This window comes from Perognathus longimembris, chromosome 4 (genome assembly GCF_023159225.1).
Source record: "Perognathus longimembris pacificus isolate PPM17 chromosome 4, ASM2315922v1, whole genome shotgun sequence".
Lineage (NCBI taxonomy): Eukaryota > Metazoa > Chordata > Mammalia > Rodentia > Heteromyidae > Perognathus > Perognathus longimembris.
The window spans coordinates 54,193,033-54,220,815 of NC_063164.1; the positions used below are offsets into that span (position 1 = coordinate 54,193,033).

A 27,783-nucleotide genomic window follows, 5' to 3' on the forward strand; every position below is an offset into this window, starting at 1 on the left:
ATCTATTCATATGTAATCATATATGCCCATTTTTCTGCACAGAAGAAAATGTACTTTATGTACGTATTTACAGGCTGCTAGGAGTTACAAAGTGCAATGAACTCTGCATGACTGCTCCTGCTTATTGTTCCCACATGTGGTTGAGGCCTGTGCTATCATCAGGCTGTCACTCTGCTCTGTAATAAGAAGCAGTGCAACTCAGCCGAGGAAGAATCATGCACCTGTTGATCTGACTAAATCCTAATCTCCAGAAAGTTGACCTTCTAAGTTTACACCATTTTGAGAAAGCAATTGGGCTTTCTACAATAAGAACATACCAACTGTTTTCCACAGTAGGTCATGTCCAGAATCAATCAGCAGAGTGGGGCTAAAGAGTAGGTGACAGCTGCCCAAATCCATGAACTTGACCTTAGGAAGATTTTGATGAGTGAATCAGATGGTAAGGCCTCCTTACCTGGTAGGGATAGTTGTACCAGCAGTGCCTTGTATTCCACAACCAGGGGGTCTGGAAAAAAATGACAAATATATTTTACATATTTTAGAATATCATTAACAGGATAAGAGATATTTCCAATGACCTGTAATGATTTCAATAATTTATCTGTGTGAGAATATAAGGACTAAAACCAGCTAGGAGCAGGATGTTAAAGCATAGTGACTCTCTAAGTGATGTTCTAAATTCAATTGGTCGTATCTAAGATCACTTTTGCATGGAGTTTCACCTGGTATTTCTTATATTCTTCTGGGCCAGATCTAATCCTGCTATTGAGGAAGTATCCATACTCAACAACAGAGCCTATAGTGTCTTTCCAAGACCAGATACAAATCATCCATCTCAGCAAAACAAGAACTACTCAACATTTACAAATCCATATTGTTAAACCAAGTACTGGTGGCTCACAAATGTATTCCTACCTACTCTAGAGACTAGAATCTGAGTAACATAGTTTGAAGCCAGGTGGCATAAGTCAATATTGTTCATGCTTTTCCAGGATTAAATGACATATAGATGTATTTCACACACCAATAGGACAGCTCAGATTAACCCTCACTGCACACTCCATTTCCCCACCTGTGGTCAAGTCTGTATGACACAGCATTCCTAATTTGATGGCAACAACTTGCCTTATAGAGCTGTATAACTGAAAAATCTCAGAATACACACAGATCCTAAACAGTAATAACCAGGGATGTATTCAGATGGATTTGAACAGTTGAGCTATTCAATAATATCAGCACAAGCTTTCTCGTATTTTTTGTATTTATCATACTCTCTCTTCTGCCATCTGTAATCAGCAACACTTTCTAGTACACATTTCTATATACATGATATACTTGTGTATATTTCTTATGATCACCCTTCCCCCACCCTCATCAGCTCTATAGCATGGGCATAGGATATTATGTTCAGGAGGCAAGCATTTGTGGCCAGTATTGAGTATGAGCTGTATTCTCCATTTCTCTCATCTGTGATACTGGTGTTTATTATTAACCTATGATAAAAATAAGTATATGTTATTTTATTTTTATAGTTGTATGTACAATTCTTACTGAAGAAGATATAGAATATACAGAAAAGAACAAAAGTATTTGAATTCTTATCTCCACTAACAGTTTGATGCAGAGCTTATTTTAGTCTTTTTATATATAAGATAGATATAAATTTAGACAGATTTATTTTTAAATACACATGCATATTTTTAAAGGATGAACATAGCACATAAGATCTATTTTAAACTACAGTACATATGTTAGTTATTACCATTTTCTCTGATAAAATTGTTTATACCCACAATTAACTGAAAGTCCCTGTGGGAAAATGATGTCATATGAACATATTTATCCCCTAGCTTCAATGCTCCAGTTGACAGTTTAGCATCCATGTTCTGAATACAAATGAAATGGAATATGGAATTAATGAGATATTTATTACAAATATAGAAGTAGTCTTCTGAATATATCAGTCTGGAGTCCACAGGGAATGGTCACGTGTGTTTGTAAAGGAGCAGCAGGATCTCTTTCTATGTGATGACCACCCCTTGTGATTGCAGGAGAGCAAAGGTATGACGTCCAAGACCCAGAAAGATGTACAACTCAGAGCTCTCCTTACTCTATGAGTGTCTTGGCTAAAACATCTTGTCTACTGCTTTGCTTCTAAAACCAAGCTTCTCCCTAGGTGCATCAGTTGTGCATCATTATTGTGGACCTGCTAAATGACTGGCCATACAACTGACAAGGTCTTTCTTTCATGAGTTCCAGTTTCCTCATGCAAAGCAAAAGCCTTGGACAGAGCCATTAGGGCACAAGAGCTCAGCGATTTTTGCCAAATATTTTCATAATAAATTCTTCCACACACACATGTTCATATATACACCTCTCTCACAATGCCAGATAGTATGATAGTTTCCATACACATTGTACATCTTTCCAGTACTGCATATTGTCACTTGACAACACTGGAGGATAAGATCAAATATATTTTTTAGTTTGTCGATAAAAAAACAAAAATCTCGGAAAAGGTGATTTTCTTCATTTGTTGTATAGACTCTACATCCCTCTATATTCACAAACTAAAAGTGAAGTCTACATAAATGCTTTTTAATCCAAAAATACTTTGGGGTTTAGTAATTCATATAAGAGGTATTTAATCAATAGCTTAACAATGATGTAAAATTTGAAACCCACAGTACCTTACATATATCTGCTTTAATGTATATTGATTCCTTAAGGTGTTATTATTCCCATTTATCAATTCCTCCATCTATAAAAAATTCCATTTTCTAGTAACCTGTTTAAGAATCATTTTCATATTTACTTGATGTAAAAAATCTATATGTCCCATTATAAAAATTAAAGGATAATATAATTAGTACTATAAGATGTTAAAGTACTTAGGTACTACCAACAAGTAATGAAGATTAAAATACACTGAAAAATCTCAGTTTAGAACGGCGGGCCTATGATCTTTCTTCTGTATATGATTTTTTGTGTATTATTTTTCCCATTTAATGATATATGACTTATCTTGCTTTTTATGTGTTTTTATTGTTATTGTAAAGGTGATGTACAGAAGGGTTACAGTTCTATAATTCAGATAAAGAGGAAATTTCTTTTTGAACACTATTACCCCTTCCCTCAATCTCTCCCAGTTTTTCCCTCCTGTCTCCACCCATGAGTTGTATATTTAATTTTCAACACAGTGTCTAGTGAGTATCACTTCTGCATTTTTTTTACCCTTTGTCTCACCATTTCTGGGCCCTCCTTAGCCTCCCAAAGACAGATAAACAAATGAGACAAAAGGAAAATAAACCAAGGAAAATAAAGCAAAAACAACAACAAAGAAAGAATCTCTTGTTTCCAATTCCTGGAGTTCATTTCAATAATTATTATTTTATATGATCAGATTAACATAGCTATTGCGCCTTTGTGTTCCTCTTCTAAGAACATCTTCCTTTGGTTCATGGTATGTGAATGCCTAGAGACCTGTATAATTTAACAAGTCCTAGTTTTGTTTTAACTACCTAGGATGTGTACTTGTAAATTTATAGGCACTTTCTAGTTACCACAAATGAAGATAACCATGCAGCTTGTTTCTTTGGGTTTGGCTTACTTCACTTAATGCATGTAACTTTTCTATGCCTATCCATTTCCTTACAAATTGTATAATATCATTCTTTCTGGTGGAGGAGTAGAATTTCATTATGTGTATATACCACATTTTCTTGTTCCATTCATCCACCAAGGGACATCTTTTCTATAAGAAACAATGCTGCAATGCATTTGGTTGTCCTGGTAAGTTTTGTGTGGCCTTGAAATCTCTGTGCCCAAAAAACAGCGTGCAGCAATTCAAGCACATTTTCCAGAAACAGAAGGCTTTCCCCGAATGGCATTACAATATCAAGGGTGTTATTAATGTTTAAAATCCCTAAAAACACACACAATGACTCCCAAATTTTACTGTTCCAAAAATTCATGAGTACAGTCATTCCTCCTCACAGCTGTATGTCTCAATAATGTGATAAAGCATTTTGCAAATTTAAGGTATTTTATCCTATTGAGTTTTTTAACAATGAGTCTTCCTGTTCAGGTTAACAGAGCCAGCAGGTGCCTTACGAGATTTATAAAGAACATGCCAGCTCAGAGCTTGTCAAATTATTCAAGTACAGGTTATGACTCAGTAGGTGTGGCCTGGGGGTAAAATTCTGCATGGCTAAGGCTCTTGGTAATGCTGATGCTGTTAGATCATGGGTCATATTTTTCAGTAGGACAATGCTGCAAGGAAATAGAATGAGTGATTTTTAAACACTCAATGATATTCCACAATTCAGTGTATATGAATCCATTGATAGGTTACTTCTACTTATTATAATGACCATTTGAGGCCGGTAATCAACAGTAATAAAATAACAGCTAGAGACAATGCTTTTCTCTCAATTGCCCTCTTAGATATTACCATATATCTAATTTCTGGAATAGGAATGTGTGCCTCTTATGCCCATAACAGCATGAGTAAGTCTCTCTCCTTGTATGTATGTTGCCATTGGTAGATAAAAAAGAAAACTTGTGCAGTGCTTGACATAGCTCTGCCCTGAACATTCTGGTGAAATCACCAGCCTTGGTCTGCTTTCTTCTACATTGTATACATTATATTACTACCATTTCTCTCCTATCCAAGCTAGTATATGTACACCCTCCCCGCCCCACGCATATGGCCATTCATGTACTTTTTTTTTGGCCAGTCCTGGGCCTTGGACTCAGGGCCTGAGCACTGTCCCTGGCTTCTTCCCGCTCAAGGCTAGCACTCTGCCACTTGAGCCACAGCGCCGCTTCTGGCCGTTTTCTGTATATGTGGTGCTGGGGAATCGAACCGAGGGCCTCGTGTATCCAAGGCAGGCACTCTTGCCACTAGGCTATATCCCCAGCCCCATGTACTTTTTTTTTTTTTTTGGCCAGTCCTAGGCCGTGAACTCAGGGCCTGAGCACTGTCCCTGGCTTCTTTTTTGCTCAAGGCTAGCACTCTGCCACTTGAGCCACAGCGCCACTTCTGGCCATTTTCTGTATATGTGGTGCTGAGGAATCAAACCCGGGGCCTCATGTATATGAGGCAAGCACTCTTGCCACTAGGCCATATTCCCAGCCCCTCATGTATTTTTAAAGCTTCCTGGTGTGTCATTTGATGTCATAGTTACAAATTCTCTCTTTTTTCAGTTATACTTTTTAAGTACTGTTTAATGTCTTTTATCTACTCTGTAGTCATGAAAGATATTTTCCTTTTTATTACCTTTAAGTAGTGAATAAAAATAAATGTATAAAAAGAAAATTAAAATATAGGAAAAGATTTCATAAAATCTGTAGGTTTTTTTTTTTTCCTTTTGCTGCTCATGGGGCTTGAACTCTGGGCCTGGGCACTCTCCCTGAGCTCTTCAGCTCAAAGCTAGTACTCTATTACTTGAGCCACAGTACCACTTCTGGTTTTCTTGTGGTTTATTGGAGATGAATCTCAGGGACTTTCCTGCCTGGGCTGACTTTGAGGTGCAATCTTGAGAAGCTAGGAGCCACCAGCACCTGGCACAATCTATTTTTTTTAAGGCAGATTTGTAGCAGATATGAACCACTGCATTAGAATTGTTCTATAGGCATGGTTATGTGACCAGTCTTATTTTCTTCTATTCATACTGAAAAACTTAAAAGAAATGAGTCAAATTAATTTGAACAGGACATTTTGCTTTATCTTTTATAAATAATTACATTTGAATTTATAATGAAAATTAGAGACTACTATGAAAAATAATGTATATTATACATATACATACATATATGTGTTCAGTAGCATAGTCTATAGCATATAGTATATGGATGAAAGTAAGTGTAATTAAAGATATAATCTCAGAGAGATATAGTAAATTAAAATCTATCCAGCTTTCATTAATAGAGAAGTAGAATTTAAACCCAAGCTAGCCAGGCTCCTACACTATTCTTCCCTTACTTCCCTTAGATATAGTGTGTGTACCAAACTCGAAATTGAAGGAAAATACCATGGGAATTTGGAAAAAGCATTGAATATTTTGGTCAGAAAAAGCCTCTGGATCTTGTTTAATCTATAGAACAATGGCTAATGAATCTGTTGTTTTAAAGGGTCTGCTGTTGTTGATTAGTATTTTCTTGGTTAACAGAAATTCTATCATTTTTTCCATCTAACATGGACTGAATTGTGTTTCTTCTCAAATTCCTATGCTAACCTCCAACATGTCTATGCCAAGAGAGAGAGAGCCTTTGGATGACCATTAGGCTTAAATGAGGTGATAATGGTGGATTCTAAACAGACGGGGTTCATGTCTCCTTTGTTCTCTTCCTTTTATCCTCTCTTCCCATCTCTTCCTCTCCTCCCCCCTTCAGTCTTACCTCTCTCCCTCCGCACACACAGAAGAAAGGCTATGTCATATGATGTCTATAAATGGTCATCTGCATACATAACGAGAAGTGGGGTTCACCACAAACCAATCCTAGTCAGATCTTGATCTGGGACTTCCAGCCTCCAAAATGCTGAGAAATACAATTTTTGTTGTTTAGGCCAGTTAGTTAGGGGTATTTTGCTATGGCAATCTGAGCTGATTTAACAACAGCAGAAGACAACTTTTCATGAATACTTACCAGTCATTTAATTATATGTGAACTAATTTCAATTCAAAATGACTTACAAAACATCTGAATAAAGCTAAGACAGGCCACATCATAGCAGATGAGAAACTATCTCTAACACTCAATCAAAACCACATTGTATGATGGGATTTTTCATCATATTATGCACATTTCTCCCAGACATACAACTTAGAAGAAGTACATGAGGAATAGAGTCCCAAGGGAGGCATATGTGGCTCTTCTTTCCTAGAGCAAACCCAACCCCACCTGTAGGATGGAGGCTAGAGCACTGTTGGAGGTCACCTTGCAGTCTTTGTTTGCATTTGTAACCAAGTATACAAGATTTCATCAGTGCTATTTATTCTCTAACTTCTTATTTTAAGAGTAGGTTTTTTTTAAAGTGTCAGGAACTTTTACTCTTGATCAAGATTGTTCTTTTACCTGTGGTACTGCAGAGATTCCATCAGCCACAGAACTCACAAAAATAGCTTAGGTATGTATGATTAGCTCAGTTTACCATCTGGAATAATGATGTCAGTATGGTCTAAAGAGAGAACAAATTTTGAATCATAGAACAGAGAAAGGGGTTCCCAGCTAACCACACAAGTGATAAATGGTTAAAGAGGAATCTAAACACACACACACACACACACACACACACACACACACACACGCCTCTTTTCCAGACCAGTAGGTACCTGAAGCTGAATGGACAGTAGCTTCTTTCATAATAATCACTTTTGTTTAACCAGAGAACATGAATCACATAAAGTATTATAAGCATATTGCAGCAAAGATATGAAAGGTGTACTAGTGTTTACCCCAAGTTAACATCCTAGATGCAAAATGGTTTTTTTTTTCCTGCAATTTCTGTCAAAAATCCTTCCTGACTTTCACAAAGGGCAATTTATGTAACTAGTGAAGGGAGAAAGTTTAAGACACAATCTGTTCCTTGTATTATTTAAGTCTTGAGCACACAAACTCTCAGATTGCATGTGACAAACACTAGAAAGGTAGCTCCCTAAATTAAGTGAATGTACATACAGAAGATGTTATGTAAATACTGTAAATCCTTTTAGGAAACTATTTATACTGAAACTACTATGAAAATGGCTTCACTGAGTATGTATGTATACATAATAACGTGCATATACATATAGTATATATATGTACACATAAACACTATAAATACATGTATATATGCACTGACAATCTACCACTTGAGCCATGCATCCACTCCTTATTGGATTATATTTAAACCTTCTACTTTTTACTTATATTGAGAACTCATTGTCAGAAACAGACTTAAGAAACTTGCAATGAATTCACACTAGAAATCTTGCTGTTTATTCACCTTGAGTCCAATGTACACATTTTCTACTATATGCTAATACAAGTACAAGGGAGGAAACTATATTTTCTAAGAAAACTTAACAAATTTCTTCTTGACATCTGAGCATGATGCTACCCCGCTGTCACCTTTGAACTTTACTTTGGACTAGGGATGTTAACATCTAACCCACAACAATGGTGACTATCTCTTGACATCTTTGCTTATTTCTCCTTTCCTATATATCTTTTCAGTAGCTATGCTTAGAATTTATTGTGCCTGGACCATTGTTCAGGATGATTCTGTTTTTGTGTATGGTTGACGATGCAAAATCTAGGGATTTTTGTGTATGCACCGACAGTGGAAAACAATGGGACCCTAGTAGTCAATTGTCAGCCAAAAACAAAGTTCCTTCATCCAAAATTTTATACAGAGTAGATAATGTATTTTCACGTGGTAAAAATAAGTTGAAGAAAACCATTTTCCCCACATTTGATATGTGCTTTACGTATGTATGTGTGAACCAATAAACTATATATATATGTATATGTGTATGTGTGTGTATGACACTGTATTAAATTATGAAATCCTGGAGACAGAGTCAACTTTAATTTAGTATTGATTCATTTGGACACCTGTGAAACTTTGTATCTATCTACAAGTCTGATCTTAGAGTAATGCATGTTTTAACCACTTCCTTTGATTTTCCCATCTCTAAATTTTATATTAGATACAGTTGATGCCAACCAATGGGCTTCACAAGTTAAACAGGTGCTTCAGGATACAGACACTAAGTAATACCCTAAGACACAGACATTAAAACAAAGTCCAGGGAATAGGTAAGGTGACAAGGGGACCATGTAAGGCAAGATGACTTGCTGAGGATCACAGAAATGGTAAGAAAGAAGGGTTCTATCCCCTTTTAAAGGAAACCCTGCCTGTAGCCAGGCACTCTTGGTATCATGGGAGGCCCCTGAAGTACTGACAGTAGAGAAAGGGCTACAGAGTACGTATTGACTGAGGTTACTGTGTCTACTCAGCCATCAGGGAACACATTTCATGTGTTTCTTGCATGAGCATATGAAATAGGTATTTGTGGAGACACAGTCCAAGTTCCTTATTGCAAAATTCCAGGAACCATGCAGAAAAACCTCTGAACCTCCCCAAATTAACATTCCCAACCTGGATTTAGCCAGCCCACATAGATACCCTGGTAGGTCAGAAAAACAGGACATTAAAAGGATGATTTCCAGGATGGGAATATGGTGTAGTAGTAGAGTGCTTGCCTTGCCATGCATGGAGCCCTGGGTTCGATTCCTGAATACCACATAAACAGAAAAAGCCAAATGTGGCGCTATGGCTCAAGTGGTAGTGTGTTAGCCTTGAGAAAAAAGAAGCCAAGGACAAGGCTCAGGCCCTAAGTTCAAGCCCGAGGACTGGCAAAGGAAAAAAAAATAATTTCCTCTTCTCTTCCCATAGAGGATGCATATTTCTAACCTACCTGTGAAGAGGATAAAACAGTAACAAAGTGAATAGAAATGGGACAGAGTTTGAGTTGGGAATCTGGTTAGCATACCACTTGTGATGGGGCCTGAGGCTTCAAATAAATTCATGGAAGCACAGCTCTGGGTGGGGTTCTGGTCTTCAAAGAAGAAGGGAGGCTGTGGGTTGAAATCCTCATGGAGAAACAATCTTACATTAGGCAATCCTAGCCAGGCTTTCTGAGAAGCATCCTGGGTGCCATAGGGGAGCTATAGAGTTCTCACATGAGTCTCCTCCTTCTTCCCAACAGAAAAGTCTGTATATGTGATGGGCAGTCTCTGATGGAAGCCCTCACAGGAAAGGTCTCTGTTGAGGCCGAGTAAGGAGAGAGCAGGCTCTCATTCAGCTCACTTACCCATCTGTACAGAGCACCCTGTGTTCCATGCTTGCAATGTGGCTGGGCAAGTACCATGGGGATTTCTGTCAGTCCAATAAACTGTCCAACCTGAAGGAGCTGGTGGTCTATGTGCTGCTCAACATGCTCTTCTCAGAGCTGGCAGCCTGAATACACTTCCTCTTCACCTAGCTAGAGGAACAAGAGTTCGATGGGGCAAACAAAAGGAGAGAAGAATCCTTAGGTAGGTGCCTGAAACTATGTGAGTAGGGATAGAAACTGGTCTCCCATGGGATGAGACTCCCACACTGGTGATTGTCTAGTAACCAATAGGAAAACCCAGTCATAGAAAATGTTCTGCTGGGAATTTTATGTTCGGACAGTGTCTTCTCTGTGTATGGAAACTCAGGTATATGCATTCATTATGAAGACCTTAATTCTTCTTGAAGGTTCAGTCTCACCTCAACTTCTAGAGCATACTTAGATTTGGGGCTGCACTGAACACCTGCTCCAGAGATCAAGGCAGAGGAGGCATCTGTGATGTCATCAGCTGTGGTACTGCAATCAGCTGCTTCACTAGCTCCAGGAGATCTGGAGCTTCCAGAGGATTCCGTGCCTCATAATGGTAGTGTAGTTTGTGTCATCTGTGTAAGAATCAGAACACCTTCTGCCCTCTGTGGGCCTCCAGCTGTTTCTGGCCACATCACATTTTATTTCATCTCGTTCTATTCTGGAGTGAGATTCTTGTCAGATGGGACCTAGTTATTCACTCCTGTAAGCCTAGCTACTCTGGAGGCTGGGATGCGGAAGGATTGCACTTTGAAGACAACCTGAGCAGAAAAATTGTATCTCCGGCAGGGGAGACACCCTGCTTATGAAGGTGGCAAAGCTACCCATTGCTCTCCTGATGTGTTGACTCCTGTGATTTCCCCAAATGTGGCAGATTCCACTGCATGATTGTGCTCTCCCATTTGAATTCTGGTTGGATGACCATGGATCTCTCAGATTTCCAAAAAGTTTTAAACAACACATTTATTTTGAGTAGGAATGACTCGAGTCAGTTAACCTAGGGGAACCAGCCTCAAATCTCAGCCAAACTGCAGCAAACCAAAGATCTTCCCATAAATGGTGTGGTGATGACTCCCCTTCCTGATGTCTCAAATTCATCTCTTGGGGGGGGGGCTCAGAGGGAGGAAGCAAGAGAAAAAGGAATGGGGTAACACTGTTAAAAAGAAATGGAATCGGGGCTGGGGATATAGCCTAGTGGCAAGAGTGCCTGCCTCGGATACACGAGGCCCTAGGTTCGATTCCCCAGCACCACATATACAGAAAACGGCCAGAAGCGGCGCTGTGGCTCAAGTGGCGGAGTGCTAGCCTTGAGCGGGAAGAAGCCAGGGACAGTGCTCAGGCCCGGAGTCCAAGGCCCAGGACTGGCCAAAAAAAAAAAAAAAAAAAAAGAAAAAAAAAAAAAGAAATGGAATCATCATCTTACTTATGTAGCTGTAACCCCACTGTACATCACCTTTACAATGGAATGTAAAATTTTAAAAAATAATCCATAACAACCTGACCGGAAACACAGTGGAAGAGAGGTGCCAGAATGCCCCTGAGAACAGACAAGCTGGACCACTGAGTCCTGAGACTAAAAGACAAGACATAAGCCCTCACATTCTTACTTTATATCTCAAAGTGATCATTCCCCAGGTGCAGAGAGCTTACTGCCCCAATTCCCCAAGGCTCACTTCCTCATCCATTTTCCCAAGTGACAGGACCTCAGTGCAGCCATTTTCACCCACAGTCTCCTCTCTCCCATGCCCTGTTGTCCATGTGTTAAAATATTTGTTATCTACATTAATATTTTAATATAAAAACTGAAAATCTCTTTAGAAAATATGAATGTGAAAAACTGGGAGAGTTCAAGGGAAGAGGTAACATTGTCTGTAAAGACATGTACTCTTACCTCACTTATATAGCTATAATCCTTCTGTATACCACCTTTATAATAACAATAACAAATTTGAAAAAAATGACTGTGAGTTTAAATGAATCAATACAAATAGTTTTAACTAAATATGCATTGTAAAATAACAGAATGTAAAAATACAGTTCATTTTTGTTAGTTTGAAAAATATATAAATAGATGATGTTGATCTCTCAGCATAAAGACATGGTAGGTCGGTGGCAAGAAGCCTGGAACATTCTTCAGAATGCAAGAGGAGCCTTTATTTCTTTCCTAGCCAGTAGACACATAACTGTAAATCTACAAAGCAAAGTAGTAACCTCTCCCTGGAGGCTGGTGGCATCTGCATTAACTCTGAAAGCTTTGTGATGTGCAGATATAATTTGGACATGACCTATGGCACCATATGAAGGCAGCAGCTTTTTATATTGATCAGGCTTTCAAAGGGATGTTAGCCTTCTTGGCTAGGTATAGTGTGGATCTTCAGCACGCTTTGTAACCAATTTAGAAAGTAAATTTGCGGATATGGCAGGCATGCAAAAAAAGTAGGAAATATTTTGAGATGGCCCAAAAGTCAGAGAAGATCTCTATGAGCATTTTACCATAGGAACAACAAGAAGGTCAATATGAGTAGAATTTCCATGCCTTCTTAAACCTCTCAGCCAGTGACTCTCCACTTTTTCTACTTGTTTAACTGAAGGGTCCGAACACACCTAGCAGTCAAGTGACACACTGGACATGGTTCTCAAGAGTTGATGTAGCACAGAAAGCCACCTCCTTGCTTGATTCTGATGTGGACTCTCATTCCTCAGAAAATAACAGGACAGCAGAATAGCCAATCCAGCTTCTAATCCCACATTTAGAAGAGGAAGGAAGATACAAAAAACCAATGAAGGAAAAAGAAGACTGTGAAAGAAAATAAGGTGAGATGATCTAAAGGAAGAAGACAATGGTAAGAATGTCAGCACTGGGCTGGGGATATAGCCTAGTGGCAAGAGTGCCTGCCTCGGATACACGAGGCCCTAGGTTGGATTCCCCAGCACCACATATACAGAAAACGGCCAGAAGCGGCGCTGTGGCTCAAGTGGCAGAGTGCTAGCCTTGAGCGGGAAGAAGCCAGGGACAGTGCTCAGGCCCTGAGTCCAAGGCCCAGGACTGGCAAAAAAAAAAAAAAAAAAAAAAAAAAAGAATGTCAGCACAATAAAGAAAAAGTTTATGAATCTTTCTTAGTGGTTCTGTTTCATTTTGGCCTAATGTTTTTGGACCATGAAAGAGATTTTCTCATAAAATTTATCTAAAATATTTCAGTGCACAGAAATAAACATTTATATATCAACCATTCAGGCTAATAAATAGAACATTTAAAATCTTAAAAAAAGTCAGCACAAGAAGAGATATATGTGCAAATTAATATAGAATTTGGGAATGAAGCCAATGAGTAAAGCTATGGAAAAAAGCATAGAATTAATCCAAAGACAACAGGAAAAAATATACAACAAATATGTAATATATAAAAAGATCACATAACTGAATAAAATATGTAAATACTTAGGGGAAAAACTAGGAGAGGAAGTAAATAAACAACATTTTAAACAAAAATATATGTGACCAATGTATGTTTTCATATGTAAAATTACATACTCAAATGAAACAGTTTGTTTTTTTAAACCATAGTTCCTAACAAAAATTTTGAAAGGCCATTAATGCGAAGAAAAACCAAGAGGGAAAATGAAAGTAACCTTTCTAATTCAAAAATCTTTAGAATATTCAAATATGCTATGCATGCACTTGACCTAGCATTTGTTTTTTTTTTTTTTTTTTTTTTTTTTTTGACCTGTCCTGGGCTTGGACTCAGGGCCTGAGCACTGTCCCTGGCCTCTCTTTGCTCAAGGCTAGCACTCTGCCACTTGAGCCACAGCGCCACTTCTGGCCATTTTCCATATATGTGGTGCTGGGGAATCGAACCCAGGGCTTCATGTATACGAGGCAAGCACTCTTGCCACTAGGCCATATTCCCAGCCCTTGACCTAGCATTTGTAATAAAAATAATTTGCGTGTATAAAGGCACTACATATGAATCTCTACATGATTCTTTGCTTAATAATGAAAAATTGAAATAAGTCTAGTTGTCCAATGTTATCAGGCAAGTATTTTCTGAGTTGCGGAGTTAAAAGCAGAGCCTGAGATGAAAGTTAGGCTACAGATTGTTTTGGAGAAAGTGAGATTAATGAGGTTTGCAGAAATGAGCTAGTTAATGCAGGAAACTATGTTCTCTATCCTCTCGAGTTGCAGCTGCACAGCTATATAGCATGCATCCCATAATAGTCCCAATTCAGGAAAGGGATGCTGATGCATTGACCCACCCACTCCCATCCCCCATTGATGCAGTTTTAATTCCCCCATATTTCTAGTTGTGCCATCTTGTGTCTAAGTGACTTACACAGTTCTGGAGAAAGCAGAGCAGAAATATGACATCGCTTGTATGTCACATGGGACACTGACTACAATGCATGGACCTGTCCACCCCAGTCTAAACAAATCAAGATGAGCCAAGACATATTACTACAGATTTATATTGTCATCCCTTGGTACTCACAGGGTACCCAGAGAGGATTGGCTTCAGGGCTCTCTGAAGTACCTCTTATATAAAATGGGATTTTATTTGCATATACTCCATACACATTCTTCCATATACTTTCAATCATATTTAGATTACTTATACCTGATAATTGTTATACTGTGTTGTTTAGGGAATAATGACAAGAAAAAGGCTTCAGATGTTCAGTATAGATGTGATCTTTTTCTAAATAGTTTTGACTCATGTTTGGATAAGAACCCATGGAATGGAGGGTTAACCACACACACACACACACACACACACACACACACACACACACACACACCACATACACACACAATTCCTGACAGTATATTTGCTAAAAGTCACTTGGTAATCATCTCTGAGTAATGACTATCTCAGGTGATTTTTGTTTTTGCTCATGCTTGTATACCAGCATTACATTAGCATATCTACTTTCTTTGTAATAAACAAGACTTATTTGAATAATAAAAGAAGCCTAGTTCCTGTAGTTTTAATGGCCTTCTGAAATATATTTGCTGTATGTTTATAAGCAACATTAAGAGTATTAATACACCGGCACACTCAAATTATCCAATCATACTAATTAACTTTAAATTAAAAGCATAGGAAATACCTACCTCATACTTTCAGGTTTTAATAGAAATCTTTGAAGTATAAATAACATTGGTAATTTTAAATTCTCAAGAGTAAGTAGAATGGGGAAAATATCATAAACAAGTAACATAGAATAAAACGTTAGAATTATTCTAGTAACAATCATTTGCCCTGTTTACAGCCCTGTTAACTCCTTAACTCTTTCCTTATTATGTGTAGGCCCTGATACCTTGTGTTATTACAGAATCTTCCTTATTCCTGTATTCTCTCAAGTACTTAGACAAGTAGCTACTGTGAGTCAGCTACTCTGTTAGGAATAAAGACACAACAGCCAGTCTATCCTTTGGTAGCCCAAACCATCCTATTGCAGACATAAACACAAAATGCAAGGAAGTAGTGCACAAAAGGACACTCAACCCAGTTTTGGAGGGCAGAGTGGGAAGAAAGGCTTCACTAGGAGGTGCCATATTAGTTGAAAAAACATGCTGAAGTTAGTTAGTGAAAGAAGAGAACCTGCCCGAGTTACAAAGAATACACACACACACACACACACACACACACACACACACACACACACATAAAACCTTTCAAGGACCAAATACTCCTCCAACATTTTTCCTAATCCTTCCTTACCACGCAACTTAGAGTCCCCCTGAAGTCTCCCCATTTCCAACTGAGCAGGTGGGCTGTCTCTGCGTTTCCAGGCTTGTGCTGGCTGGGCTATGTCTACTGTGACCACATCCATGCTTCCCAACAAGTGTCCACTACTCTCCCCAGGCCAAGCTCCTGTCTGTGTGCATTCAGTCATTCTGCCTTAACCACAGAGGCCCTTCCCTTGGCATTCCATGCCCACACTCTCTCTTGTCCATTCTTCTTGGGTCTACTATGTCAGCCTTCTGCCTCCAGAAATTGTTGTCTGCAGACCTTATTTTCCAATCATAAAGTACTTACTTTGTAATCATAAGGAGACTCTAGGCACAAAGAATCCACTGGAATACAGGCTGTTGTTTATAAGCAAGAGCAATTTGAATTAACAGAAAAAGGCAAGTGATGGAAAAGTAAACTAGTATTTGCAGTGCCTTCCCTGATGTTAGGTATAGTGTCGGAGGCACTAATAGTTTCAGACACAGCTATTGAGATGCTCACATAAACCTCGCAGGTGCTACAAAAGATCATAACAAGGTCCTAGAGGTGGATGAACACAGTACTTGCAGATGAACTTCTTTTCATGAAGAGGAATAATTCTGTTTTAAGATTCCCTGATAGACACATTAAACTGCTTCTGCTTTCCTACCTGACTTGTGAGTCCATATTTTCTGCATATATTTCGAATAAAACCACACATCACCACTGACTAAATGTAGAAACAGGAATGAGAATCAAGCTGTCTTCTATTAAATCACATATCAAAGAAACTTGCAGAAATCTCTATTTTTTTTGTTTTAGAAAATACACTCTACCTTTCTTTATGTCATTCAAGCTACCATGAAAAGGAATTACGGATGTTACTTAAAAATAAATTATCCTAAAAAATTCTTCAGCTTTTCATTTCTAATCTACACATGTTAATCAATATGACAGCACATGATGTCAATAGCTTAACTAAAGCTCTTTAAGATCCTCTATACCTGTTACAAGAGTTGAGGGTTTAACACCAGGTGGCATGAGGACCAAGAATAGCAAAACAGTAGAAAGGAAAGGACCTAACTGTTTGAGGGCAGTATGGAGCACAGCTGCCTTGGCCAACTCCTCCTAGGATGGTTGTCCATGGCAGGAATGCACTTCTTTGTTCTGTAAGCCACTGCCCTGCTGAGTTTCTGGGCTAATTATGGCTGTGGCCCAGCCTGCATTCTGACCACTTAGGACACAGGTGGCAGCAGGTGCACTGATGGAAGAGCCCCATTCTTTCACCAATGAGTTCCTTCATACAAATTCATTAAAGATAGCACTCAGCAGATGCAAGGTCACATCAACAGTATCCAGAGCTCAATGTGATGTACACCCTTCACTGCCTTTTCAGCCCAAAGCCAAATCGGTACCCAGAATCCTCAAGCCACAGTCCAATGTGAAGCCAGGCTGGGCTACATAGTGAGACCTGGTCTCAGAAAAATAAAATAACAAATAGAAACATACCTCAGCAGCAGCAGAAGCAGCAACAAAAATAACAACAAAAACCCATAAAGACTCTTTGTGTTGTAGTAATATGGGATGATTAGGCAAATGATCTTTAGTTATGGGTGGGAGCAAGAGTTAGTTTTGAGACAAATTAGCCTAAATGACTTTCAGAATTATTTTTCTTTTCTTTTTCTGGGAGATATCCTATTTACAGACCTTCAGAACTTCACTGTCTATTTAAAATTCACCTACTTGAGAACACTAAAGAATTTATATAAGGAATTTATAAAGAATTTATAAAGGTAAAAAGCTATTTCTTTTGCTCTTTCTCCTTCTGTCTCTATCTCCAAATCTAGGGCTTGGATTCATGGCCTTATATTTTCACTCGTTTTTCTTTCTCTCCTTCATGGTTTTTGCTCTAATACTCAAGCCCGGCCTCTGTGTCTGATGTTTTGCTGGTTATTTGGAAATAAGAGTCTCTTAGATGTTTCTTTTCCAGGCTGGCTTTGAACTGCAAACTTCAGATCTTAGCATTCTAAAATTATTGAATTATAGTCACTGACACCTGGCTATATTTCTGTCTCTTAATATTGAGCATTCGAGGCTTTGACTTTTCTATGAAATTTGACTTGCTTTCTAAAATGTTCTCTTGTTATCATGGCTCAGTACGATATCTAAAATCCTACAAGTACCAGATCTCATTAGATAAATTATAAATCTAAACATATGAAGTATGTGAACTTACATCCTAAGAAGAAATGCCAGTATTCTTGTGTCTACAAATATGTACACGAGCTACAGAAGACATCTATATTCCATAAGTGAATGATAAAAGGGAAAGTTATAGCATGCTGACATTATTTGAGGATGCCAGAAGAAAATATAAAATTAGGGCACTTGTAAAGTAGCCAAATGTTGAAAATGTCGACAATGTTAATTTATATAAATAGAGAATAGTTTGTTAGGAAAGAGACATGAACACTCCTTGATTTTCCAATCCCTGCAACAATGGAAAAGAACACTCAGTAGGGAAGAAAACCAGAAAAGACACAAGAGCCCCACTTAGACCTCAGCTGCCCTTCTCCAGCCAGCTGACACTTTAAGTCACCTCCCTCATCTGGACAGATGGTAATGTGTGAAACATGAAGTTGGGCTGCTTTTCTGCGAGGACTCTTGACAGCCCTGCCTTTCACTGTCCCCTTTGCCACATTCTTTTCCTCTCTCAAAGAAAAGATCTGGTTAGCCATGGTGCCAACTCTGACTCCTGAATGGAAACTCGGCATCTAGGAAGCCCTCTCTTCTCCTTCCTTTTGTAACAATCCTATTTATCCATAGCAATTTAAACTCCTTGAATTACTGACAAAATTAAGCCACTTTTATTAACCACAGTCAGAGCATTATAAGTAATCAGGACAATAAGGAGCTCATTTTGCTCATTTTGTCATGCTTGAAAAGACTCATAAAGTGAGTAATTGTTCCTGATATGTCCTAGGTCTATGAGACTCAAATTTTACATTGTATTTGGTAGGTATTAAAGTTAAACCATTCTCAATTGAACACCAGTAAAAAAAAAAAAAGGATGCTGATATTTTAATTTGGAGAAAAATTACCTCCCTTTATTGACATGTTCATAAATTAACCTTTAATAGAACTCAGTACTTATAAGATAACTGATCAAACTATGCCTGCAAACGGGGGGATCATCATCACATCCTATTTATCTCTTAATTAGGGTAGAGAAATTGAGTTAATTGAGTTAATTTCAAAGGAAGAACTGATCTCTAGGCAGTTTGATTTTAATCATCAGGCTTTTGTTTTCAATCAACCTATATTCTTAATCTTCCCACCTTCTGATCTTCCCAAAATATGATATTGTGTGTGTGTGTGTGTGTGTGTGTGTGTGCGTGCGTGTGTGTGTGTGTGTGGTGAGTGGGAGGAGAAGCTACAAGATATGTAGGCTGGATTAATATATCTTAAAGTATATCAAAGGACTGAACTGGCCATACAGGAGAGGTTTGCTGAATATAAGAAAAAGGTTTCCCTCTCAATGAATATAGAAAGCTCTTGCAATTCATGAGACAAAAAGACACAGTGATTAGTGCAAGTGGCAGGATACTGGAAATATCTCTAGTTACCACTCTTGGTTGCTAGGGAACAAAATAGAGGACCAGCTAGTTACAGGACAGCACAGACCAACTAATAAACACACTGGTAGAATATACCAAATAGAACCGGGTCCTTCTTGTTTGTTTGTTACTTTCCTTTTTTGTTTATTTTGAACACAGTGAATTTTTGAGTTCACAGATGCCTACAGTATTAACGAATCCTCCAACATTTGTATTCTCTCATACTCTATACTTGTCAAACGTGATTCTTTAGGCACAAACTATTAACCACAGAACCTCCTTGTACAAGCAACTGAAAGTCAAGGTTACTAGAAATGGGATATGCTGAAAGAGTTGAAGTTCCACCTTGCTGGAGCCATCAACCACCAGGATAAAATATATAACTGATGTCATGGATTCAACCTCTACTTCATGGGCCATGGCTCAGTGCATACAAGAGGTGACCTTTAAATGGGAAACAGTTATGAGATCATGACCTTTTAATTCTCCACTGTAAACAACTTTAACAAATGTACTGAGAAAACGTATGATTGTGTTATCCTTAGAAAGTGTTATCTAGAATACTCATAATATCAGGCTAACCTGCAATTACCATTTAATAAATGCATCACTGAGTTAAGTGACAATGCTATTTTAGGTCTTCAGTTAATCTCCAAAATGCTCTACTTAAAGGAGTGTTGATGCCGTAAAATATGTTAATGCTATAGAGGTAACTCAGCTTCTGCTGCTTCAATATTACTAGTTGCTATTTCCATAAATACATGTTTTACAATGTAAACGGAACTTGATTTTAGAACATGCATGTTGAAAAAATTGCCCTCACTTTGCAAATACCACTGATAATAGACTTTTTACCTAGCACTCTATTAATATTAGGGCTGCATTATGTGTCACAGTGAGAAAAAAATTAACCCAAGATAGAAATGAGTTTCTTCATTGTACTATCTATCTGTTTCATAATGGGACACACTGCAATTTTGGGGAAAAAAAAGAGGGCACCCAAGGAGGAGACAATTACAATTAGTATAAACAGAAGTAATCAAAACTGTCTTAGTAAAAGCAGGGAAAATTAGCAGCTGTGACAGGCTTCGATGCTACGAAGATAGAACTAGAAGGTCAGCTGCACCATGCATGGACTTCCTCAGTCCAAGATTATATTTATTTAAATGACAGCACTTTCACAGTGGAACAAAAATAATCAAACCCGATCCTGGGACAATTAAGTTCTTAATATATTCGTATCTATTCATTGAATAAAAGCCACTTATCTAGCACCTGTTCTGGGCCAGGAAGTGTTCCAGGTGCAAAAGAAGTGAGACTGAAGGAAACAAATGGAAAAAAATCACCCTCTCCCAGAGCTGATTTTCCAGTGAAGAAGTCTGTCAACAAACAAAAGAAAAACAAGTGATGTATGGTGAAGACAGAAGGGTGAGTACAGTGGGAAAAGGGAATTAAAGTGTCCAGGGTACTCAATAGCCAGGGAAGTCTTCACAAAAGGCTAAGCAAGCACTCTACATTCAAGTCACATTCTCAGCTCTTTGGCTTTTGAGTTGTTTGTCAGATAAGGTCTGGAATTTTCTGGTTTTCTTTATAATTCCTTGGCTGCTTCTTCACTTGACACGTTGCGGTCATCTTCAGAAACAATGTAATTTTCCTATTTCAATTCTCTGCTCTATAAAAGGGCCAAAATGATTATCGTAAGTAGTACAAACATTGTAGGAATCAAGTCACTGATGTTTTTCCTTAGATGACCCACATCGAAACATACTGCGAAAGCAGAAGACAACAAGAGTGTGTGATATTAAAATAAATTCATTGGAGAAACCACACCGACAGTATAATCAGGTGCCTTCAGCTGAGATTTTGCAGTGAATAAACTCTAAGAGGAATATTTATTTCCTCAACATATATAACCAGTATGGTGAATCCATCTGGTCTTTGGGAGAGTAGGCAACCCTGCTCATTTGCTTTTCCTATATATACTTTGTTTCTTTTCTATTTTTCATGGTGGTACTTGAGTGTACATTCAGGTCCTCATACCTACGTATCACATGAATCATTCCCCCAGACCTTTATGCTATAGTTATTCTTCAGATATGGTCTTGTTTTTTCCCAGGTTGGTCTGGATTGAGCTCCTTCTATCTACTCTACCCTCATAGCTTGGATTATAGGTGCATTCCCCTAGCCTTAGCTTATTTGGCAATATGATTTTTCACTAAATTTTCCCCTCCAGGTTGAACTAGAACTTCAGGCCTCTTGATCTCTATGGGGGTGACTATACTCCACCATTATATATTCACATTCTTCTGATGGAGCCATACATATTGATCCAAACTTGTCATGACAGTCTCTTACATTATATCTCAGAGCAACGTGATTGGTGCAGTCGCTGTCACTGCTGGGAAACCACCAAATGCTGAAAATTCATGAGGATGATGATCTCAACTGAGGTTACTTATAAAGATTGCTTTTGTCTTATTTCTTACAGATTCCTGGGGTAGACTCCAGCCCTATTAAAACAGAGGCTGGGGGGTGAGGTCAGTGCACAGCCATGTGTCTACTGAACCCACACTCTGGACAGCTCTAATCTGCAGCAGGTGAGTGCAGGGGACCTTACAAACCTGAAGCTTAGAACCTGAGATACACAGTGTGAGGAAGTCTATGGAGGTGCAGTTTGTCACCTCCTAACCAAATAGCTTGGCATACTGTCTTTTGGTGAACAGTGTACAAGTCTCCATTCCTTCCAGTAAGGAAGGAGAAAGTAAACCTGCAGGTGATTTAATAACAACATTTTCTAAAATGGTTGGCACAAAGAATAAGCATCTGGGAAGCACAATAGCACAATAATAACAGGCTTATTTTGTTCCATACAAAGAAAGTGGGTTTATCAACCCTGAGCAAACTTGTTTTCCCTTCTTCAATGGCTAATGTTGGCATAAGCTGCATCATTTCTCCTTGTTTTTCATAGTAATGGAGCCTCAATTGTAGCTGTCTACTTTATCTCAATTTAAAACAGAAATAACATTTCTCGGCCACCTAAAGGAAGGGCGATATTGTTCTTGTCTATGAAGCAGAAATATCCCGAGAGTTCCACAAGCTGGCTACCTGGCTGAAGAACAGATTTGTATTTTCTACCCTTCATTCACTGTGGGGATTATTTTACTGATGCGATGCCCAGAGTTTAGCAGTCATCTCACATTGGAAAATAATCAGGAAGATGGAAGCTTGTGCTGGCGTGGTAAAGACAGAATATGGACCCTGGGATGTTAATGACATAATGGCCCATCATCTCAAGGCTCCAGATTTGTTTGACATGAGAAAAACCCTCTTCTCTTTTTTAAGCCACTATGATTGATAGATGGCAAGGTGCTTCAACCTGATCCTAGCTAATATAGCAGAGAGAAACACCAAGAGACATACCAAGGCAGGGAGAGACTTCGGTGTATACAGTACTTTTCCTGTAAATTTCAAATGCTCTGAGAATATTTCCAATATCCTTCAAATTCCTGTTCCATATGTACATGTCTAAATTTATAAGAGACTTAATAGCATTTCAGCAGTCCAGGTGCTGAAGCAATAAAACAATTTACCTGCCCTGTTTATACTGAAGGACAATTAGCATGCTTTAATGGCATTAAGTTGCAAATGATAGAGCTAAAATTAGAGCATTTTGAACTAGCGTGTCATATAGGAGGAGTCATTGGGACCTGTTGTCTTGTTGATCATGGAGAGGAGATGGAACATGATGAAATCAAGATCTCTGGCTTGTCAGGCTTGGTGGTTTACACCTGTAATTCCATGACGCAGGAGGATGAGGCAGGATTGTGAGTTCAAGCCCAGCTAGGACTACGTAGTGAGATCTTGTCTTAAGAAATGTTAGCAACAACAAAACCCTAGCAAACATTAACTTTGTTTAAAGACACAGAATTAAAGAGCAGAAATAAGGCTACATGAGGAATACTGGAAAAGATAATGAATTTGGTTTTGACCTTCAAGAGCTTTTAAGGTGTGTATGGGATACGATGCACAGCACAGAAGGAAGTTATAAAATGGGTAAGGAATCTACACTCACTGGTTCTCCATTTGAAACACATTTGACAGTTTTGTACCAAATATTTAAAAAAGCCTTAAACTACCTCTTTGGACTTCTTTGTCTCTTTTATTTTTTTTTTCCCGGTCATAGGGATTGAACTCTGGGCCTAGGTAGGCTAGCACCATTTCTAGCTTTTTGTGGTTATTTGGAGATAAGAGTCTCACAGACTTTTCTGCCCTGGCTGGCTTTGAACTGTAATCCTCAGATCTCAGCCTCCTGAGTAGCACCTGGCCAGACCTATTTATTACTATCCCTCTTTTCCCACAGGCTCAAGCAAACACAAATATTATACAGGCACCACACATAACAGTTCACAGCTATTCACACACACACCACTCACCCACCATGTATATTTCTTTCACAATGTGTGTTCATTTGGCTATAAATAAATGACTGCCTATCTCCTTTCCCTGTTAAATAGAACTCTTCAAAGGTCTCACCAGATATCTCCAGGGATCAATAGAGATCCCTGGGGATATTGAATAGAGCTGATCAAAACTGATCAGTGCTTTATTTTTTTATTTTTATTTTTTTTTCTTTTTCTCTCAAATTTTTATTATCAAACTGATGTACAGAGAGGTTACAGTATCATACGTTGGGCATTGGATACATTTCTTGTACTGATCAGTGCTTTAATGTTTGTCTGGAACATAGAAAGGAATGATGACCCTGAGTTGTTAGGACTAGGTGAAAGATACAGTAACAGTTCCTATCTGGAAGAGCATACAAGGAAAAGAGAGGGAGAATGTTCCATAGCTAATAGAACTAGAGGCCTCTTATAAAGGAAACAAGGAAAGAGGATGCTTACAAAGGAAAAAAGGAAACAAACATACTCAAGCAGCTGGCCACTGGTATTTCATGTGGCAAAACACATCAAGAGTGCAGAATCTGTAGCGCCTGTGTGATACAAGCAGGAGGAATGTGGTGTGGGGAAGATCACCTGGTATTCAGGAGGCAGGGCTGGGTGGGTGAAGAAAAGCAGGGCAGGAAGCCTTCTGCAGTAGCAGAGCATGGCAGCCAAGGAGCTAGGAGGAGTGTCCAGGGCTTGTTCATCCTCAACTGCACCTCACACAGCTGACCAGGATATTGTCATTGGTGTTTTCCAGCTGAAAGGTTCTAAGATGTCACAACAGTATTTGAACTTGTTAGTTAAAGCAAGTCTCAAGTCAGAAACATATTGCTTAGCCCTCTGATTTCTAACAAAGAGGAAAGAAGATCATGGCAAGCCACCAGAGGGTAGAAAAGAGAGAGGCCTCAGCCATGGCACGTGTGAACATTTTGTCAAGATTCTGGTATGTATGCTCTTATTTTTGCTGAGACTTAACAGATTAGTGGATGTGTGCAAATTGCCTTTTAACTAGGATGATATGTATAACATAAACACAATAATATTATGAATATTATGAAGTACTATTATGAATAGTATGAAGTAATATTAAGAAGTACTGACAACGTGAGAATTGCTTTGAGCCCAGTGAAGCAGTCTCCATAATTTGCACATCTCTCAGGTCTTTTAACAGGGTGGGGAAATGTCCTTATGGAGAAAACTCCCTGTACCTCTATGCTGATTGTCAATGCAGGTCCTGTCACAGACACAATAGAAGTGCATGGATGTCACTGAGCAACTGTCCTTCCTGCATCTGTCCAAGTGCACTGACAGCTTATGCCCACACAAACCCCTGTGTGCAATGCTTGTTTTCTTTTCCTTCCTTCCTTCCTTCCTTCCTTCCTTCCTTCCTTCCTTCCTTCCTTCCTTCCTTCCTTCCTTCCTTCCTTCCTTCCTTCTTTCCTCCCTCCCTTCCTCCTTCCCTTCTCTTCTTCTTCTTTTTCTTTGTGTGTGTCTATGTGTCTCTGTGTGTGTGTGTGTAGATACTGGGTCTTAAACTAAGTGTTTTCACTCAAGGCTGGTGCTCTACTACTTTAACCACACCTCCATATCCCACTTTCCATTGATTAATTGGAGACAAATGTCTCCACAGGCTTTCCTGCCTGTGGTTGGCTTGGAACCACTACTCTCAGATCTCAGCTTCCTAAGTAACTATGATTGCAATTGTGAGCTGATTGCAATTGAGCCACTGGCACCTGGCTTGCCAAGTGTTCTAGAAATTTTATTCATAATGACAAAATATGGAAGTCATCAAGATGTTACGTAGATAAACCACTCAATGAGATACTGGGCAGAGATAAGGGCGAATAGAAAGAGTTGTCAATCCACAAAGGGCCTTAAAAGAATGTTGTTATGTGAAAGAGGCCAATTTGAAAAGGTTAAATTCTTTGTAGTTCCAAATCTATGACACTCTTGGAAAGGCCACTATGAGGGCTGTATAAATTAAAAAGGTGGCTGTCAAGGACTGGGAGGAGGGGGAGGAAGAGCACAGGAGGAGATATTACAACAGTGGCATTCTTCTATGCTATCGTACTGATGACTAACTGCCACTGAAAGTTTAGTTAACACGGGCTCATCAGTTGTAACAAAAGTACCATTCTAACGGTACTTTTAAAAGGAAAATTGGAGGGTGGGAAGGAGTATTGGGTATATGGGAATTCTCTGTGCTTCCTGTTCACTTTTTCTCTAAACCCCAAAATGGAACCAAAATATATACAGTCTACTAATATTTTTATTGGCCTATATCAGTTCTGTGGGAGTGAGGTTGTTCATTGGTACATCTCCATAAATTTTCATCATGTGTTCCAGCCATCTTAAGCTTTTGAAATGGCATTTCCTTAACACTATCAAACTGATTAATAACTAATAGTATGAAACTGTATTCATCTCCTAAGCATTTGAACTGAAGCTTGATGTGGTACAAAATTATAATCTCAGCACTTGGAGGCAGGAGGTCCTAAGTTCCATATTAACTTAGGCTGTCTTGAAAGAATCTAAAAAACCAAAACAAAACCAAAAACAAAAACCAGTGAACTGAAGACAGTTCCATCTCTACCAAGAAACTAAAGCCTAAATCATATGTTCCTTTCAGATCCAATCATTGGCTTCCTTTATCATTACATTAAAAATAATTTCAAAAAAGAATTCAGCTTTAAATATAGAACTCCCCTATGATCCAGCAGCCCCACTTTTGGGTATCTATCCAAAAGACCACAAACAAAATCACAGTAATGCCACCAGCACAACAATGTTCATCGCAGCACAATTTGTCATAGCGAGAATCTGGAGCCAACCCAGATGCCCCTCAGTAGACGAATGGATCAGGAAAATGTGGTACATATACACAATGGAATTTTATGCCTCTATCAGAAAGAATGACATTGTCCCATTTGTAAGGAAATGGAAGGACTTGGAAAAAATTATACTAAGTGAAGTGAGCCAGACCCAAAGAAACATGGACTCTATGGTCTCCCTTATTGGGAATAATTAGTACAGGTTTAGGCAAGTCATAGCAGAGCATCACAAGGCCCAATAGCTATACCCTTATGAACACATAAGATGATGCTAAGTGAAATGAACTCCATTTTATGGAAACGATTGTTATATCACAGTTGTAACTACTTTCAACGTCCCATGTGTATCTGTAGCTTCTATTATTGATGATGTTCTTGTATCACCTTCCTGTGGTTGTACCTATACTATCTCTGTAATCTTATCTGAGTATATTGGAAATTGTGTATACTGGTATTGGAAGTAGGAAATTGAAAGGGAATACCAAAATTGAGAGACACAGGGTAAAAAAAGACAAACAACTACAAAAGCAATACTTGCAAAACTGTTTGGTATAAGTGAACTGAACACCTCCGGGGCGGGGGGGGGGGGGGGAGGAAGGGAAAGGGGGAGGAGGGAGGGGGGTATGAGGGACAAGATAACAAACAGTACAAGAAATGTATCCAATGCCTAACGTATGAAACTGTAACCTCTCTGTACATCAGTTTGATAATAAAAATTTGAAAAAAAAGAATCCAGCTTTATTTATTTTGGTGAGAGTTATGGGGCTTGAACTCAGGGCCTGACATTCTCCTTTTGTCTTTTTTACTCAAAGCTGGCACTCTACCACTTGAGCTACCACTCCACTTATTGCTTTTTTGCTGGTTAATAAGATATAAATTTCATGGGCATTTCTGCCCAATCTGGCTATAAATCATGACCCTCAGATATGAGCCCCAAGAGTGGCTAGGATTAAGGCATGAGGCCACCAGCCCTCAGCTCCAGCTTTATTTTGATACTGTTGCCTGGCGATGTCTGACCATTCTCCATGGCATACCCGAATCTTCCTTTCAGGAGCCATTAGGTTAACAATTTATGTCAGCATGTTCCAGAGGTGCTCCAAAGACTCACAGGTTGTCCTGTGCAGGACTGGTATGCTATTGCTCTCTCAGCTTTCTTTCCAGAACCTTGTCTTCACAGCTGCTCCCATTGGTGACTGCCTTGTCATAAGTCTTTGCCAGTGATCTTCTCGCTCCCTTTGACAGTAATCTCTCTTCCCTTATTTTGTTCT

The 27,783-nt window shown here is 38.8% G+C and overlaps 1 protein-coding gene across 1 annotated transcript in view; it reads right to left on the minus strand.

Annotated features, from left to right (window-relative positions):
• Cers6 (ceramide synthase 6) overlaps window positions 1-27,783 on the minus strand; it is a 262,651-nt gene that overhangs the window by 60,259 nt on the left and 174,609 nt on the right. Inside the window, exon 5 of the mRNA XM_048345292.1 lies at window positions 455-505. Coding sequence (XP_048201249.1) covers window positions 455-505 — 51 coding nt within the window. The remainder of the gene's footprint in view (window positions 1-454; window positions 506-27,783) is intronic.